Source organism: Phallusia mammillata, chromosome 1, assembly GCF_965637545.1.
Source record: "Phallusia mammillata chromosome 1, kaPhaMamm4.hap1.1, whole genome shotgun sequence".
NCBI classification, from domain to species: domain Eukaryota; kingdom Metazoa; phylum Chordata; class Ascidiacea; order Phlebobranchia; family Ascidiidae; genus Phallusia; species Phallusia mammillata.
The window spans coordinates 33,465,418-33,480,156 of record NC_137252.1 but is presented as its reverse complement, the minus strand read 5'-3'; the positions used below and the strand labels follow the sequence as shown (position 1 = coordinate 33,480,156).

The 14,739-nt window shown below is 35.1% G+C and overlaps 1 protein-coding gene across 1 annotated transcript; it reads right to left on the bottom strand.

Annotated features, from left to right (window-relative positions):
* Positions 1-4,414: 4,414 nt before the first annotated feature.
* On the bottom strand, positions 4,415-9,667 carry LOC145208585 (MMS19 nucleotide excision repair protein homolog). The gene is made up of 6 exons (XM_080078964.1): positions 9,466-9,667; positions 8,200-8,427; positions 7,792-7,983; positions 7,304-7,414; positions 6,767-6,862; positions 4,415-5,332 (listed from the first exon to the last, which is right to left on the bottom strand). The coding sequence occupies exons 1-6, from the start codon at positions 9,517-9,519 to the stop codon at positions 5,168-5,170; spliced, it is 846 nt and encodes a 281-aa protein (XP_079935090.1). The 5' UTR covers positions 9,520-9,667; the 3' UTR covers positions 4,415-5,167.
* Between the last annotated feature and the right edge of the window lie 5,072 nt (positions 9,668-14,739).

Here is a 14,739-nt window from a genome sequence, read left to right as displayed (position 1 = left end):
AAGCTTGACTTAGGGTACCACATAAGCTTTGACTAAACTTTGTGTGTTGCTTGCCAACAAAATTTATTACAGTTGAATCACATGCTCAGTGGTTTATTGTTTGTTCAAGAGCTGTCACATATTTGCTATGCTGTAACAAATATTTACATGACCTTAGTTCGGCTGATGCAACAAAATGCTATGTGACAAATAACATGAACTGTAGCAGGCCAAAAAAACATTTTACATTATTGAAAATAATTTTAAGACATAATATACACTAACCCATAACATAAACGATATATTTTTTTAAATCACAAAACCAAAGATAACTACAAGACATGCACACCTGGTTGATGTGCCTCCGTGCTGTGTCAGTGACTTTTTAAAGAAAGTACAATGTAACGTTTTTCAATCAACTTGAATACAGTAAACATAAATAAATAAAGCTTAACATTAGGTGTCATGTGAACTTTAGTACATTGCCCACCCACATATTTGTCAAAGTCAGAAAAGTGCTAGAGTGGATTATTGTTTGCTTTAATTAACCAAATAATATTTGATTTGTTGCAACAATATTTACATGAACCCTGTTGCGTTAGTGTGATAAAATGCTACATGACAACAAAGTAAACCACAGTAGCTCAAAAACAATTTAGTATTTTAAAAAGGTTAGGAGAAGTGACCAGAGCTTTACAATGCAAACACTATTCTCTAGTACACTACAAAATGATGTGCACAAATCTCATTAAAATCATACTTCATTCATAACATTTCACTGGCTACAAGGGAAAAACATAAAAGGGGTTATAGGGTGATACATAGCGATTGTCACACTAAAAAGTCACAATTTCATAAATCGTAAAAAATCAGAACAATTCAGACATTATTTAAAATTACACCAATATTTGGGGTCTGAGACAACTGTTGGGATTATTAAGTAAATGCAATGATTTACACCCTACAATATCATTTTTTCTGGAGCTAGTGATAGGTTTCTTCGCCCAAACTAACAAAATATCAAACTACAGTCCTTTAAACATATGCCCGCTTAAACATCAAAAAAAATTTTTGACCACCAAGGTGTTTTGAGCAACAACCAAACACGGTTTTTGCATCATGGGGCAGTTTACACCCATATAACTACTATGTACAAAAATACCATTTAATGGTAACAAACTTTTTTTACCAGGAAGTAGCATAGAATCTGAAATCAGTTTTGGATTGTGGAAGTAACGAACTTTTACTTCAAGTAAGTAAATTAGCACACTTATTAGCACAAATAATTTCATCAAAAAAGTTGACCTGAAAATTAGGAAAAGAACAATGATCGTGGTAGCTAAAGACCCTGTGGTCACCATGTTAGGTACACTTTAAACAATAGAAGCAATTTTTTATCAACTACATGCTGTTTCATTGTGTTTCAAAAAAAGTATTATATCTAACATCCCAACAAAACTTTCACACCCAATGTATGTATTTGCATGCTGTGTAAGAGACTTTCAAAACAGTACAAACAAATTTTTGACTCAAACATATGCTGTGTAACATTTTGCCCCAAACATAAATACAGTAAGCTACTTCTTAGCTTGACTTAGGGTACCACTTAAGCTTTGACTAAACTTTAAGTGTGTTGTTTGCCAACAAAATTTATTACAGTTGAATCACAGTTTAGCTGACGCATGTTTGCTCTGCTGTGACAAATATTTACATGACCTTAGTTCGGCTGATGCAACAAAATGCTACATGATAAATAACATGAACTGTAGCAGGCCAAAAAACATTTTACATTATTAAAAATAATGTTAAGACATAATATACACTACCCAATAACATAAACAATATATTTCTTTTAAATCACAAAACCAAAAATAACTACAAGTCTTCCACACCTGGTTTATGTACCTCCATGCTGTGTCAGTGGCTTTGTTAAACAAAGTACAATGTAACATTTTGTACTCAACTTAAATACAGTAAACTTAATTACATGAAGCTTAAATTAAGGTGCTACGTGAACTTTAGTACATTTAGCATTTTAATAAGGTAAGGAGAAGTGACCAGAGCTTTACAATGCAAACAGTATTCTCTAGTGCAGTGTTTCCCAACCGCCGATCTGTGTAAATATTTTGCCGGTCTGCAAATTATCTTACTTTATGCCAAGCTACTTTTTAAAATGTAATAATAGGTAGGCCTATTGCAAAGTTGCTATATCTGCGGTACCTGCGAAAATTTCCACAACATTGGGCATCAAAAAGCTTACAAATATATGTTGCATTTACTGGGTTTTTTTGTTGCCGGTCTCATTAAATTCATACTTTATTCATAACATTTGTGCTGGCTACAAAGTAAAGCACAACAATGGACAGCTCACAATCCCACATAGCACAAGCTGTTTAAATATCAACCAATTTGGACATTGTTTACAAATACCACCAACTTTATTGGGCTAATGGGGTAACAAAAGGGGTTAAAGGGTGATGTACAACTACTGTCATACTAAAAAGTCACAATTTTATAAATGGTACAAAATCAAAACAATTTAGACATAGTTTAAAAATTACACCAATCTTTGAGGTCTTAGGCTGTTTGGGTTTTGGGTTATTAAGTGAAGCAATTGATTTACACCCTACAGCAGGGCTACTCAACAAAGGTTGGGACACATCTGTCAGAAATGCAAATGCAGCTTGTCTCAACCAGTTTTGGTTATAGCTAATGGGAAAAATCACAGTCAAATATTAAAGTTGAACTGGGCACTAAACATAATTTACTCCTTGTGAGAGTACGTTTGCACGAAAATGCTCCGTAAGGTAATAATTAAATATTCAGTTTTTTTATTAGAACAAAATGGCAAAAAAGTCTGCAAACACTACGTTTTAAAACTTTTCCTTGAAATAGAAAACATTTTTGATCAAACATAAAATCATAAATAGGTTTAGGAAAAGTGTTTGTGTCTTGTGCAAAAAAACAAGGCAATCAATTATTTTCGCACATTTATTGCAACATTTAAGGCAGTGGTCCCAAACCAGGAGCTAAATTACAGTCTTAAGGGCAAGAATCCACACTTACAGTTCCAATAATAACTGTAGTCTTTCCTAATGAGTAAACCAGCAGTTCCCTTTATATTGACATTACTTTACATCACTTTGCATTTTAGAAACAAAGCACCATTGAATTTGACTTTATAACTCTTCATGAAAACCATTGTTTCCATGTTAGCTAAAAAGGGCATGGCTAAAGCAAGGTTTCCATTAATGATGTTGAATGTTTGAAATAAGTAGTGATGCACTGCAGTTTCTGTTGGTTGAAACATTTTGGCCTAATATGCTGTTTTGACCCTAACTTTTTTTTACAAATTCCGTCCAAACTGAGCTTTTTTGTGTAAGAAATTAATGCCTTTTAGTATTTCTAATTTAAATCGAATTAATTTAAATAAAATTTTTGTTTCATTTTAAGACAGGTTCGCTGCACCAATGAAAATAAGTACAAAAAAGGTTAATTTCTGGTTACAACAAAAACGGCAAAACTATAGACAAACAATTATTCATACCAAATGAATTAGTTTTACTTAAAAAAAAATATCAACAACAGAAAACACAACTTAAATTTGATTTTTATCCTATAGGCACACAAGGTGTCAAATGTTGTTTGTATAGGACATTTTTACCAAGTGCTCAGATGCACTAATCATAATATACCCACAATTTACAACACTTTGTCTGATTCTTTAGACTCCGACTCCTGGTAAATAGCGCAAAATCCGACTCCGAATCCTCATAATACTCCGGTGCAACGAACAATCATTGTTTTAACGAAGCATAAATGAAAGCAAAATAAACTCCAGAATCCCGATCCGGCAAATCTGATAAAACGTAAACTCCGGCAAATATTGGCAAAATCCGACTTCTAGCACACCTGTACTCCGGCTCGTGAACAAGCACTTCTAGCATAAACCTTTATTGTGTCATTGATTTTGTGTACGTGCCGCGTAATTCTCGTGCGCTGATTGGTCGAAATGTGTGAAAACTTATCATGCGCATCACGCATTTGCGTAACATGGTGCGAGAAAAATGGCATCGACCCAATATTTAACGTGAAGATTATGAACGAAGAATTATATGAAGTGGTTATTTCGGTTACAACAATGTAAAATTAAGGTTGTTTATTTATGGCCGTTCTTTTAAAAACTCACTTAAATTTTCTTGTTTAAAAATCACTGATTACGGAAACTTCTGCTCCTAAATATCTGAACCAAATATTCCGCTTGACACGCTATTAAAACTGCTCGTGACGTAACAATCCACGGAGTGACGTCACAACGCGTCATAACAGTCGCCACAAAGGCTAGTGGTGCACCACATAATATCTTTTTGCTGGCATATTCGTTAAACTTGTCACGTGTCTTTGTAAAATCTCTAAACCGAAAAAAATTGGCTAATTAAAAAACTGAAAATACTTTTTTTATTGTTTCGTTTTATTGCAATTGAATGCATACATACAAATGTAAAATGGACAATTTTTATGTGTACTATGCACAACACAATTTGCAAATAAATACCGAAATTTAACTAAACGATGCTCATAATTAACATAGTTTGACATTGACAAAATATTAAGATTTTCTTTTTTGATGATGAAAGAGAAATGTTATATTAACAGGTAAAATAAGTTCTGGGAATGGCTGCATTGTTGTACAAGTTCAAATCTTAGATGACTATTTATTACAAACAAAATCAAAATTTTTTAACAGTTATAGTAAATGTTAAATTTTGGAATAAGTTTACATTTTTAATGATATGGAAACTTTATGAATGGCAGAACTTAAAATACGGTCTTTAATACTATACCAGGGTGGCAAAACACAAGGCATGTGGCCTAAAGGCGACTTTTGGTGGTTAAAAATGACTTTTCGTTTTTCTGTGGTGGTGATAATTATTTGGTTAAAAAAGGAGACACAAATTAGATTTTTACATAATCAAAGCAATAACTTAAACATTAAGTGACACAAACTAAAATTAGAATGTGTATTTTTTTCTGCCTGCAGTTCTTATTGAAATTTGCACCCCCTGTACTATACTGATGCAATACCTAGAACACATTCCACACACTAAGTAACAAGCTAAAATAATTAAAACGATCACCACAAATGAAGCCACATGACAGAACCCCAATATCAATCTCTTAACCATTGCTAAGTACCCACAATGCACCATTCTGATCTAGCTTTAGCTGCTGCTGTTCGCACTGAGCGTTTGCGATCATCAAGCGTGTGACAGAGGCTTTTGATTACTCTGTTTTTCATTGGAATAAGGGTTGGTGATGGGAGAAGCGTCAGTGATCCGATGCATGTGACAGCCTGAATAAAAAAACATGCATAATTTATTAAATAAAGCTACACTAGGGGTTTTCAACTAGTGGTCAGTGGTAACTTTGTGGTCCACAAGACGTTAATTATATTAGATGATAAACTGGAATTAGTTGCATACTAGAAGGGTGGCTTAGCACATATTGCCATTGCACATATACTATAACCTATTTTGGTCCCATATCAGCCACTGTATTTTATACCTTTAGTTGTTTCTGCATGCAGAAACTCATGGGTCCCCCACACATGCAAAGTTGTAACTAGTGCATTTTTGGAAAAAACAATAATAAATTTAGGTGCTATGAGTTTAAACAGGACGAAAAAAAGTCTTCAGAAATAATCATGCTGTGTGAGATAGAAACTACACAAGTCACATTTAATTCGACAGTCATGTAAAATTTTATCCAAACCGGACCATGTTTAAAATTCTGACCACTAGGGGTGTTATTAGCAACATTCCTTAACGCTTCTGACGTCATAAGGCTGTTAATACACTCTCTGACCGGCATGTCCAAAATGCCTACCAAGTAATGCACAAACACATGTACCATGTGTTCTGTTGCCTATACTATACCGTTACACCACAGAAATCTTTCATTTGTGGTGCGCAGCAACATACAAAATTGTTTCACATTTTGGGGTCTAGCGGGGTAAATACTGGGGTTATTAAGTCAAAAGAAGCAGATAGCACATCTACATAACTATATCTACCATCTGTGAAAGTTTCATCCAAATCCACCAAAGATTTCATGCCAAAAGTGCATGGACAAACTTCGGCGGAAAAAAGAAAAAAACAGAGTGTAATCAAGATGTGTCCCCTTCAGGGAAGGGGACCCATAATAATTTACTGAATATTCAGTGCAAAAAAAGGTTATCCAAGTGATTGGCCAAATATTGTTAGCTGTTGTTTGATATCACTCTTAAAAATTCTGTATTGAAATAACATATGTCAAGCCAATATGCTTGTTGTGGTTGCTTTCAACTGACTGGTACACGATATTTATTTCATTAAATTGGTGGTCTAAGCCTGAAACGAGTTGAGAACACTGATTTACATCATGGGGTGCAAAACCAGTTTCCAGATGCTTTAAGGTAAGGGAAACAAGTTACTTTCCAGGAAATATAGAAGAGAGTGCAAGAACTATGTAGTGATTTCAAAGGCATACCAACAAATGCTTCAAAACTCCTGATGTACATGAAATACATTTGAACACCCTGAACATAAAATACACTTTTCTAATTGCACAAGAAAAAAATTAACAGCTCAAAACGCCTAGCAAAAATCAGAGAGTTCAATGGATGACTTATTATTGAGCATGATGCATTCAGGCCTTGACTGCACACCAAGGAGTAATGATAAAAACAAAAAAAAACATTTGCAGCATCACAAAACATTTTTGGCTTAAAAAAACAAACAAATATTACCTTTAGTCTAACTGACATGTTGCCTTTAAATTCCAACAACGATAGAAAATTATCCAGAAGTGTGTCTGCATAGGAATCCATTAAATCTGGTGCATCCTGTAATTGTAAATCAGTTCCATATAATAGTTTCAGTTGAACATAACGTAATGTACCAAAGGTGTGAACAAATAGAGGTTACAGTGATACTTAAAGTATGGTTTGTCTTGGACTCATTGTAATCAAGAAAAAGTGCTGTTGAGAACAAGTTTTATCACTTAGAATTTGTGCTTAACAAATTAACTATTTTTCTTTAAAAACCACATTAAACACAAAGTTTGCTTATATTTCATTTGCTTAGTGTGTATAGTTATATATCTGGTAAAAGTAACAATTTATCCAAGAGCATGCAGTAAAACACTGGAAAATACACTGGTATTTTAGCCAAAAAAGTGTAAAAAATACTTGTAAAGTGCAACAAAACAGCAAACACAAGGGGTTTAGGAAAAGTAACTAAGGGGGCAAAAATTCTTTATAGTTGACAAAAGAATTCCTTTTTACCTGAATGAGGTTCAAAAGGGCGGATAAAGCAGATAAAAGAAGTGAAGAAACTTTTGAATGAAGTGACTGCAGTAGTAGAGGCATTAAGTTAGAGAATTGTGCCAGCAAAACCTGGGAAAAAATGCAAAGGTTATTGTAACTGTTACGTTTATTAACGTTTATTAAAACAACACATGCCTTTTCTCTTTTCTTGCTGTGTATATAAACATGCCTATTTTTGCATGTGCACTACCTTAACTGATGATGGCAACTGTTTTAGTTGAAATATCTGGTAAAAATATAAATTTGGAACAAAAATGAGAACAAGTTTATTGAAAGATGTTACTTTTCTGGCACACTATGACACAATTACTACAATTTAGAGTGAGTTTAGACCATTTAGTCCAAAAAATACCAGCTATATGACATTCTTCCAAAACATTTTTAATTTTTTTATTGTCTATTTCAACTTTTCAAGTAAAACTAAAATCAATTAAACTAATTGTCACCTGTTTGTGAATAAGAACAAGCATTTCTGCCAAGGCAGTTAGGTAGTTTGCTTTTCTATTTTGATTTTCCTCTTCTTGAGGTTCATCCAATTTCATGGTTTTAAATGCGTTGACAATCTTCGGTAAAACAAGAAGGAAGAATCTTTGTTTGTACATCATCTTCGTTATGGCATGAGACGCACTGTTTAAAACCTGTGAAATAAAAAATATATAAAATAAAAAAAAAGAAGGTTCTGTTGCTACTTTGGGACCGGACTGATCAACTTAGACGATGTTGTCAACTTTAGCTTTAAGCACTTTAGTCATACATTACATCATTTGCTTGTGGGGATTTTTTTTAAATTATAAAAATGTAACATATTTAAGCTGATAGTTTGTTGGTTAAACAAGGTTTACATTATAGTGTACCTCTTCTGATTCTCTCATAAGAACACTAAAACCAGCCGCAGCCATTTCTCCAATCTCTGCAACACCAAATTGTGTCATGATCAAATCAACAAAATCCATTGTTCTGGCAGTATTCCGTTGAGCCAATGCCTTCGTTGTCCAAATCAACAAAGTCATACACTGTGTTTTGTTGCTGGATGCTCCTGCTTTTCGTTTCTTTTCAAAAACTTTTGATACATTGTCCAGTGTCTGTGATGTAAAAAATATACTTAAAAAAAGTATTATAGCTTTGAGTCAGTAGTTAGAGCAGTCAGTAGTTACACACTGCATTGTTGAGTTATTTTCTGTGCTTTCATTAAGCAGTCATATTCATAAGCGTATTAATATTTGTGGTTTTGATATTTTTTCAAACCAATGCCATCGATGGTTTGTTAATGCTTACAAAAGTATTGTGTTAAAATTTTTTTGTTCAGCTGTGTTTGGTTCGCGAGATATTGGTGTCGAAAGTGAACCCCTTTTGGACATTTTGAGCGGTGGCGCGTCATTGATTGCTGGCGAGCGGGGACGGCAACATTATGCGCAAGTTATGAACTTCAAGTTAATATTCGGAGCTGAGCCCCCGATATTGCAATAACCAGTTAGGGCTTTTTGAAAACGGCATGTTCTGCAGAAACAGAATATGTCAGTGGCTTTTATTCTGCGAAACGTGTTAAAGCATTAAGCAGTCATATTTATAAGCATATTAATATTTGTGGTTTTGATATTTTTTCATACCAATGCCATCGATGGTTTGATAATGCTTACAAAAGTATTGTGTTAAAAATTTTTTGTTCAGCTTTGTTTGGTTCGCGAGATATTGGGGTCGAAAGTGCACCCTTTGCGTGGTTGCTGGCGCCTTTTTTTGCTGGTTGCCAGGATCGCGTAGGTTTTATAACATATGTGACGTAACTCGAAAATGCTGCAGATGTCCTGTTTTTATACGAGTTCCTGTGCAAGACCAATCTCAGCAGGTCCCAAACAAGTAAAAGAGGTCAAGACAGGACAATTAAATGCTTCTGGTGTGAAATTTTTGCATGCAATCCACAAAAATGGTGTCCAAATTTTTTGTTAAACAAAATCTTGTGCAGCTGCCACACCCTGCAGACTGGACCAACTGCACAAGGTACCTAGCAGACTTAGGGCATCAAGCAGACCAGCAGTTTTCAGAGAACTTGACTTTTGTAGATACTAAACTTGTTGTAAATGCTACCAACCTATCAACATCAATAAATTAAAAACTGTTTTGACCTGGTTTTGATTATCATTTGTTTCAATACATCTTTCTTCGAAACTCCGCTTCATTTAATGCAAAACAATCCACTTGGCAGATCCAGGCCTGGTTTCCCAGATCTGCCACTTTACAATGTAGAAGTCAACAGTTGGTGAATATTATTTATTACTTAAAACATCTGAATGAAATTACATGAAGCTAAATTGAAAACAACACAATTTAGTTGATAGCAAGCAGTGTATTACAAAACAATTCATTTTCTAATCATTTATTTTTAATATTTACTTTTCAAAAGGTTAGTGTGTAACGTAATAATTTCCAGGCTATTTGTAAAAACTAGTAAGTGTAAAATTAAGTATACAAACGGAATTTCCTGTATTCCAAGCGAAAACACTGCAATACTGATAGAAAAATAATGTGTTCCAATTCCAAGCTTTTATTTTGTACACAAAGCATAAAATCCTAGAACTTTGCGCTAACTTTCAAAAGAGGAACTTGGTGATGAGATGAAAAGAAAATGGCTTCACGAAATAGAATTAGCTCGCAAAAAGTTGAGGTGAATCCCCTAACCGTGAAGAACAACCTTTAGACACGGGTCACTGAACAGAGTGATACAAGTGTTGGGCAGACTACAACGATTTTATTTTAACTAATGACGAAGTATGGGATGGTAACACAATAAAATTACTGGGAAGTTTTGTAACACAGATCACGCTAGCTGCAGGCAAAACAACATATTGAAAGGTATTGTCACTGCCTAGTTTAATACCATTGTCATTCTGCCAGAATAAAATCGAAAAAAGGAATGCGATACGAGAGAACGTCAAGGATGGTTGCGCAACGAACAAAGTGGGTGTTAGTTAATTGCGTTTTGCTGTAATTATCGAGTCGGGTTCACTTTTTCGAAAACGGATTAATAAAATAGACTAAAAGATAAGGCAATGTGACGAATTTTAAAAAAATAATGGGCCCGAAAAGATTTCAAAAATTGTATTAAATTTTGCGTATTTTGTCAATATTTCGATTTGGCCAAAACGTTCGTTGCGCATCCATCTGTGACGTTCTCTCGTTTCGCATTCCTTTTTTCGTTTTTATTCTGGCAGAATGACAATGGTCTTTTAATGTTTCTTTTTCCAATTTAAAGCCTTTACTGAATTAAATAAGGTAAAGTATAGTTATTGTGCCATTTTGTACAAATGAACTTGTCATGAAAGCTACAGACCTTAACCTAAGCTAAAATCACTACGTGGCGAGCGAATCCACAACTTACCCCAATGACCTATAAACTAGGATTTACCAGATTTACCATGGACAAAATTCCGAATGGTTTAATAAATATCTTAGGCGACACCAAATATGCGTTATATTGCATTTTGTTACATGTTACCAACCAAACAAATCCATTTTTGACAATATAACATTATAGCATTGTTACAAAACAGAATTTTTTACACGGTTCTGTCCTTTTAACAGAGTATTGTTAGCTTTCATGATGCAAAAAACGCCTTTATTTCTTCAACTAGCCTTTAATTCATACTCATCAAAAACAGCACAGGCAACAGAAGCGTAAACCTTTGAGAATTGTGAGAACTACCATTAGTTTGATTCGTATCCTCTTCTCTAAACCTGGACGAGTTCTTCGTCGCATTATAAGAAACGTCCAGAACTATGATGGTTGCTTGCTCTCCTTTCGGGGACCAAAAGCGAACGGTGGGCGCAGCTTGATGTAATTCAACCCAACCCTGATGGCGACGATCAACTCCCTGGTGGAAGCGCAGAGCTTTCCTCACGACAGTAACGCAGGTTGTCCGAATTGTTGACTGTCTTCTTGCCTTGAGTTCAGAGGCATTAGCTTGAAACATCCCTATATTTTAAACAGCCTTAACATAATGTAGAATTTATCTTTTAACAAATTTATTCTCTTGTTACTTTTCTATGAGTAACTAGACAACATTTATCGTAACTCAGAAAACTCTGATTTCCATAAACAGCACTATTTATACTCCGTATATTACCCACAATGCAACAGTAAACTGTTTCTCTTTTCACATAAATTTCGTTTGTTAAGGAACTGGGCAATGTCCATAAAAACATTAACTTTGACGCTGGAAAAGAACACGTATAACTGCGAAAGACAAGGCAAAACTGTCTACAGGGTTCCCGCGCAATTTTTCGCAATCCAAAACTTTTTAAGAAAACAAACCGAATTTCCATAACCTTAATCGAAAAAAATCGAGCGATTCCCATAGTAAAACTAGCAAAAAGACTTTGGCATATTTAGCCAATTTACCATACTTGCATCGAATATACAAAACGTTAGGTAATTTGAAATTACTATCTCTATTTGGCATTCTCGGGCGCCAAATCCATACTTTTTCAAGGACTTTTGCAAAAGTTGGATTTTTTCAAAAACAAATTTAAATTCCATAACCTTTCCAGGTTTTTCATACCGCTAACACCCCCCTTGGGAAACATTTTGGAAATATGCCCGCGGAAACCCTATGTCTAAAAATAGACTCTGACATGAATATGATTTACCAGCACATGCAAATCATGTACTGAAAAACGTGTGAAACGTTCTTTTTTATACAATTTTATACTTATTCTTTATATTGGCTGCAAACGTTGCTCTAATGCAGCGTGCAATGGTATAACGTGCAATTCGTGTGAAATATTACATTTTATCTGTATGGTCTGCTGCGGGCTCAACGCGATAAAATTCCGTACATTAAGAGTGTTTTCAAAAATTCATTCCGGACAAAGATTTTCCGCCAAAATTCCGGACATGCCAGGGCAGTGGTGGCCAAACTACGGCCCGCGGGCCGCATCCGGCTCCCAGTCCTGTTTCATCCGGCCCGCCAAACACCTTGCCTGGTTTTTTTCCAAGCACCATATTTACCACTGTGAACAAGCAGTGCAACAGCGCTGATTGCTACTAGCAGTAGCTTGTGGCAAGCGTTGTTTTTTTTAGAATAAATGTCCTTGTAGTGTTATTTTTAGAACAGTCTGCCAACCATGACGTATGATGTAACTACAATAATATATATTTTAATAAAGATGGCAACCAGTTACGACAAATTTTACGTAAATCTCATTTAATCCGACCCTCCAGTGGCGAGACAGTTGCAAATTTGGCCCTCTGGTAAAAAAGTTTGGCCACCCCTGTGCCAGGGTAATTCCAGACATCTGGCAACCCTGCTATCAACAAACCTCAGTTAATGAGGCCACCATATTTCTAGCCTAAGCGCCACTTTGCTGACATTGTAGCACGCATACAGACTTGGACCATTCTTTGACCAGAGAAAGACTTTCTTTACAGACCCTTGGAAAGAGTACGTAACTTACCTCTAGCACAAGTTTACCTATAAGCCTAAACGTTGTCGTCATCCGGTTGACGTACGACAGATTCCTGTGTGTTAATACAAATAAATGTTAGGAGGAATGTTAAAGGGCGAACGAAGGTTGGATGTTAATGTATGTTGCTCAATCTGTAATTAAAAAGGCTCTAAATGGAAAACAATCAATAAAAACCAACGAGCGCAACTTTATTGCAGTGCTGGCAAAAACGATCTTCTTAAACGCAAAACGAGATTTTCTAAAATCAGCGATAGTGAAAAAACAGCCGCTTGTTGCGTCACAAATAACACGTGTTGTTCTGACCAGACACCACTTGAAATTGGGATTAAGTTGATTTTTCAATATTAAAACATGAATTTGACATCATTTAAGTTAAGTAATGGTCTTTTGCTCAGTTGTAAATGAATATTGCGTGATGGTTTGTTAAAATGGCAGGTGTAAAATGAATGAGTCTGCATAACGTAAAATCTCACCTCGATACCAGAGCAAATTTCCGGGTGTTCAACTGGCAGTTACATTTAATGTTACATAATCTGTGAAAAATACAATAGTTTATTTGTTGGAAATCCCGAACACTACGCATGTGAAACAAAAAATACCATTGTATCACTAATTTATGGAATTACACATTTACATAGTACCAACGTCTACGTAAAGTGTTTTACATATGCTTTACATGTTACAAAACGCAGCTTAAGTTTAGACAAATAATTGCAGAGTATGTGGCATGTTTCTCGAACGTTGATTGGCCTAGACGTTTCAAAACTTAATCAAGCCTACCAATGCATGTAGTTGGAATTGCTGAATTCGAAAATTGAAATGCTTGTCATGTTTAATATGGACGTAATAAAAAAGTATTTTATTTTCAAAGAAGGCGAGAAAAAAAGGGGTTTCTTTTTACAAAAAAATAGTGAAACTGATCTTGTGTTGTAATCAGCGATTTTTTCTCACTCTTTTGCAATCCTTTGTATATTTGGTGGTGCGTAGGCTATTTTGGGGAATCTGTAACAAGTTACACAGCAATCCTTTAACGTTTTTGAGATTTCGTGCCGTTTCGTTTCTAATCAGGTAGTTTTCTGGGTTTAACTTTGACACAAACCGGTCAGGGTTTAGATCAAGGCTACTCAAATAGTTTTTTTTTAAAGTCCAAATGCAACAGTTGAAAATTACCGAGGTCAGGACACCCCTGTTGGTAATGTAACATATCTGAGTTAGCTTTATTGTTAAATGTTTACATTAGCTAAACAAAAGCTTTTATTTGTATAATTCTTATCAGTTTAATAAAGAATCAAATCACTAGTGATTTGAAAGGGCAGTTTATTACACCACAAACAAGACTAAAGCAATGATTAAGTTTGCGCAACAATCACCTTCCTTTGGTAGTTGTTATCGATTAAAATACATTTTCTCGTCACAGTCGCACAATCTGACTGGAACTTTTTTAATAAAAGTGTAGGCGCCTCGCAGTTCCCCGAGAAACCGATTTTCGGACACCAGCTCGGAAACTGCTACCTTATAGCAATTTTCAGGTATTTAGCATATAAACAGATATATAGCAAAGCGTATGTAATCGTAATCAAAACATCGTCGAGTATGCAAATTACAATTTCAAGAAGAGCTATTTTGAGTAAAATATGACTCAATTTTAATTAAATGACTTATATTTTCCCAAGTTACTTGAAGATCGACTGAAGTGCTCCAGGATGGAGAGTCAGGACAAGAGGATGGGACTCCTCTCATCCAACCAATCCCTGGAGCAGAGAGTAAACTGGATTCAGCGTGAGATGGAGGAATCGCAACACGAACGACTTCATCTTCTCGAAACTGTCAATCAAAGCAAACATCACATACAGATGGGCGTGGCCGATCGTTAACAGGATGTGATTGGCGGCAAAGGGGGCCAGGCGTTTTGTAAAATCTACTTGTTTTTTTCG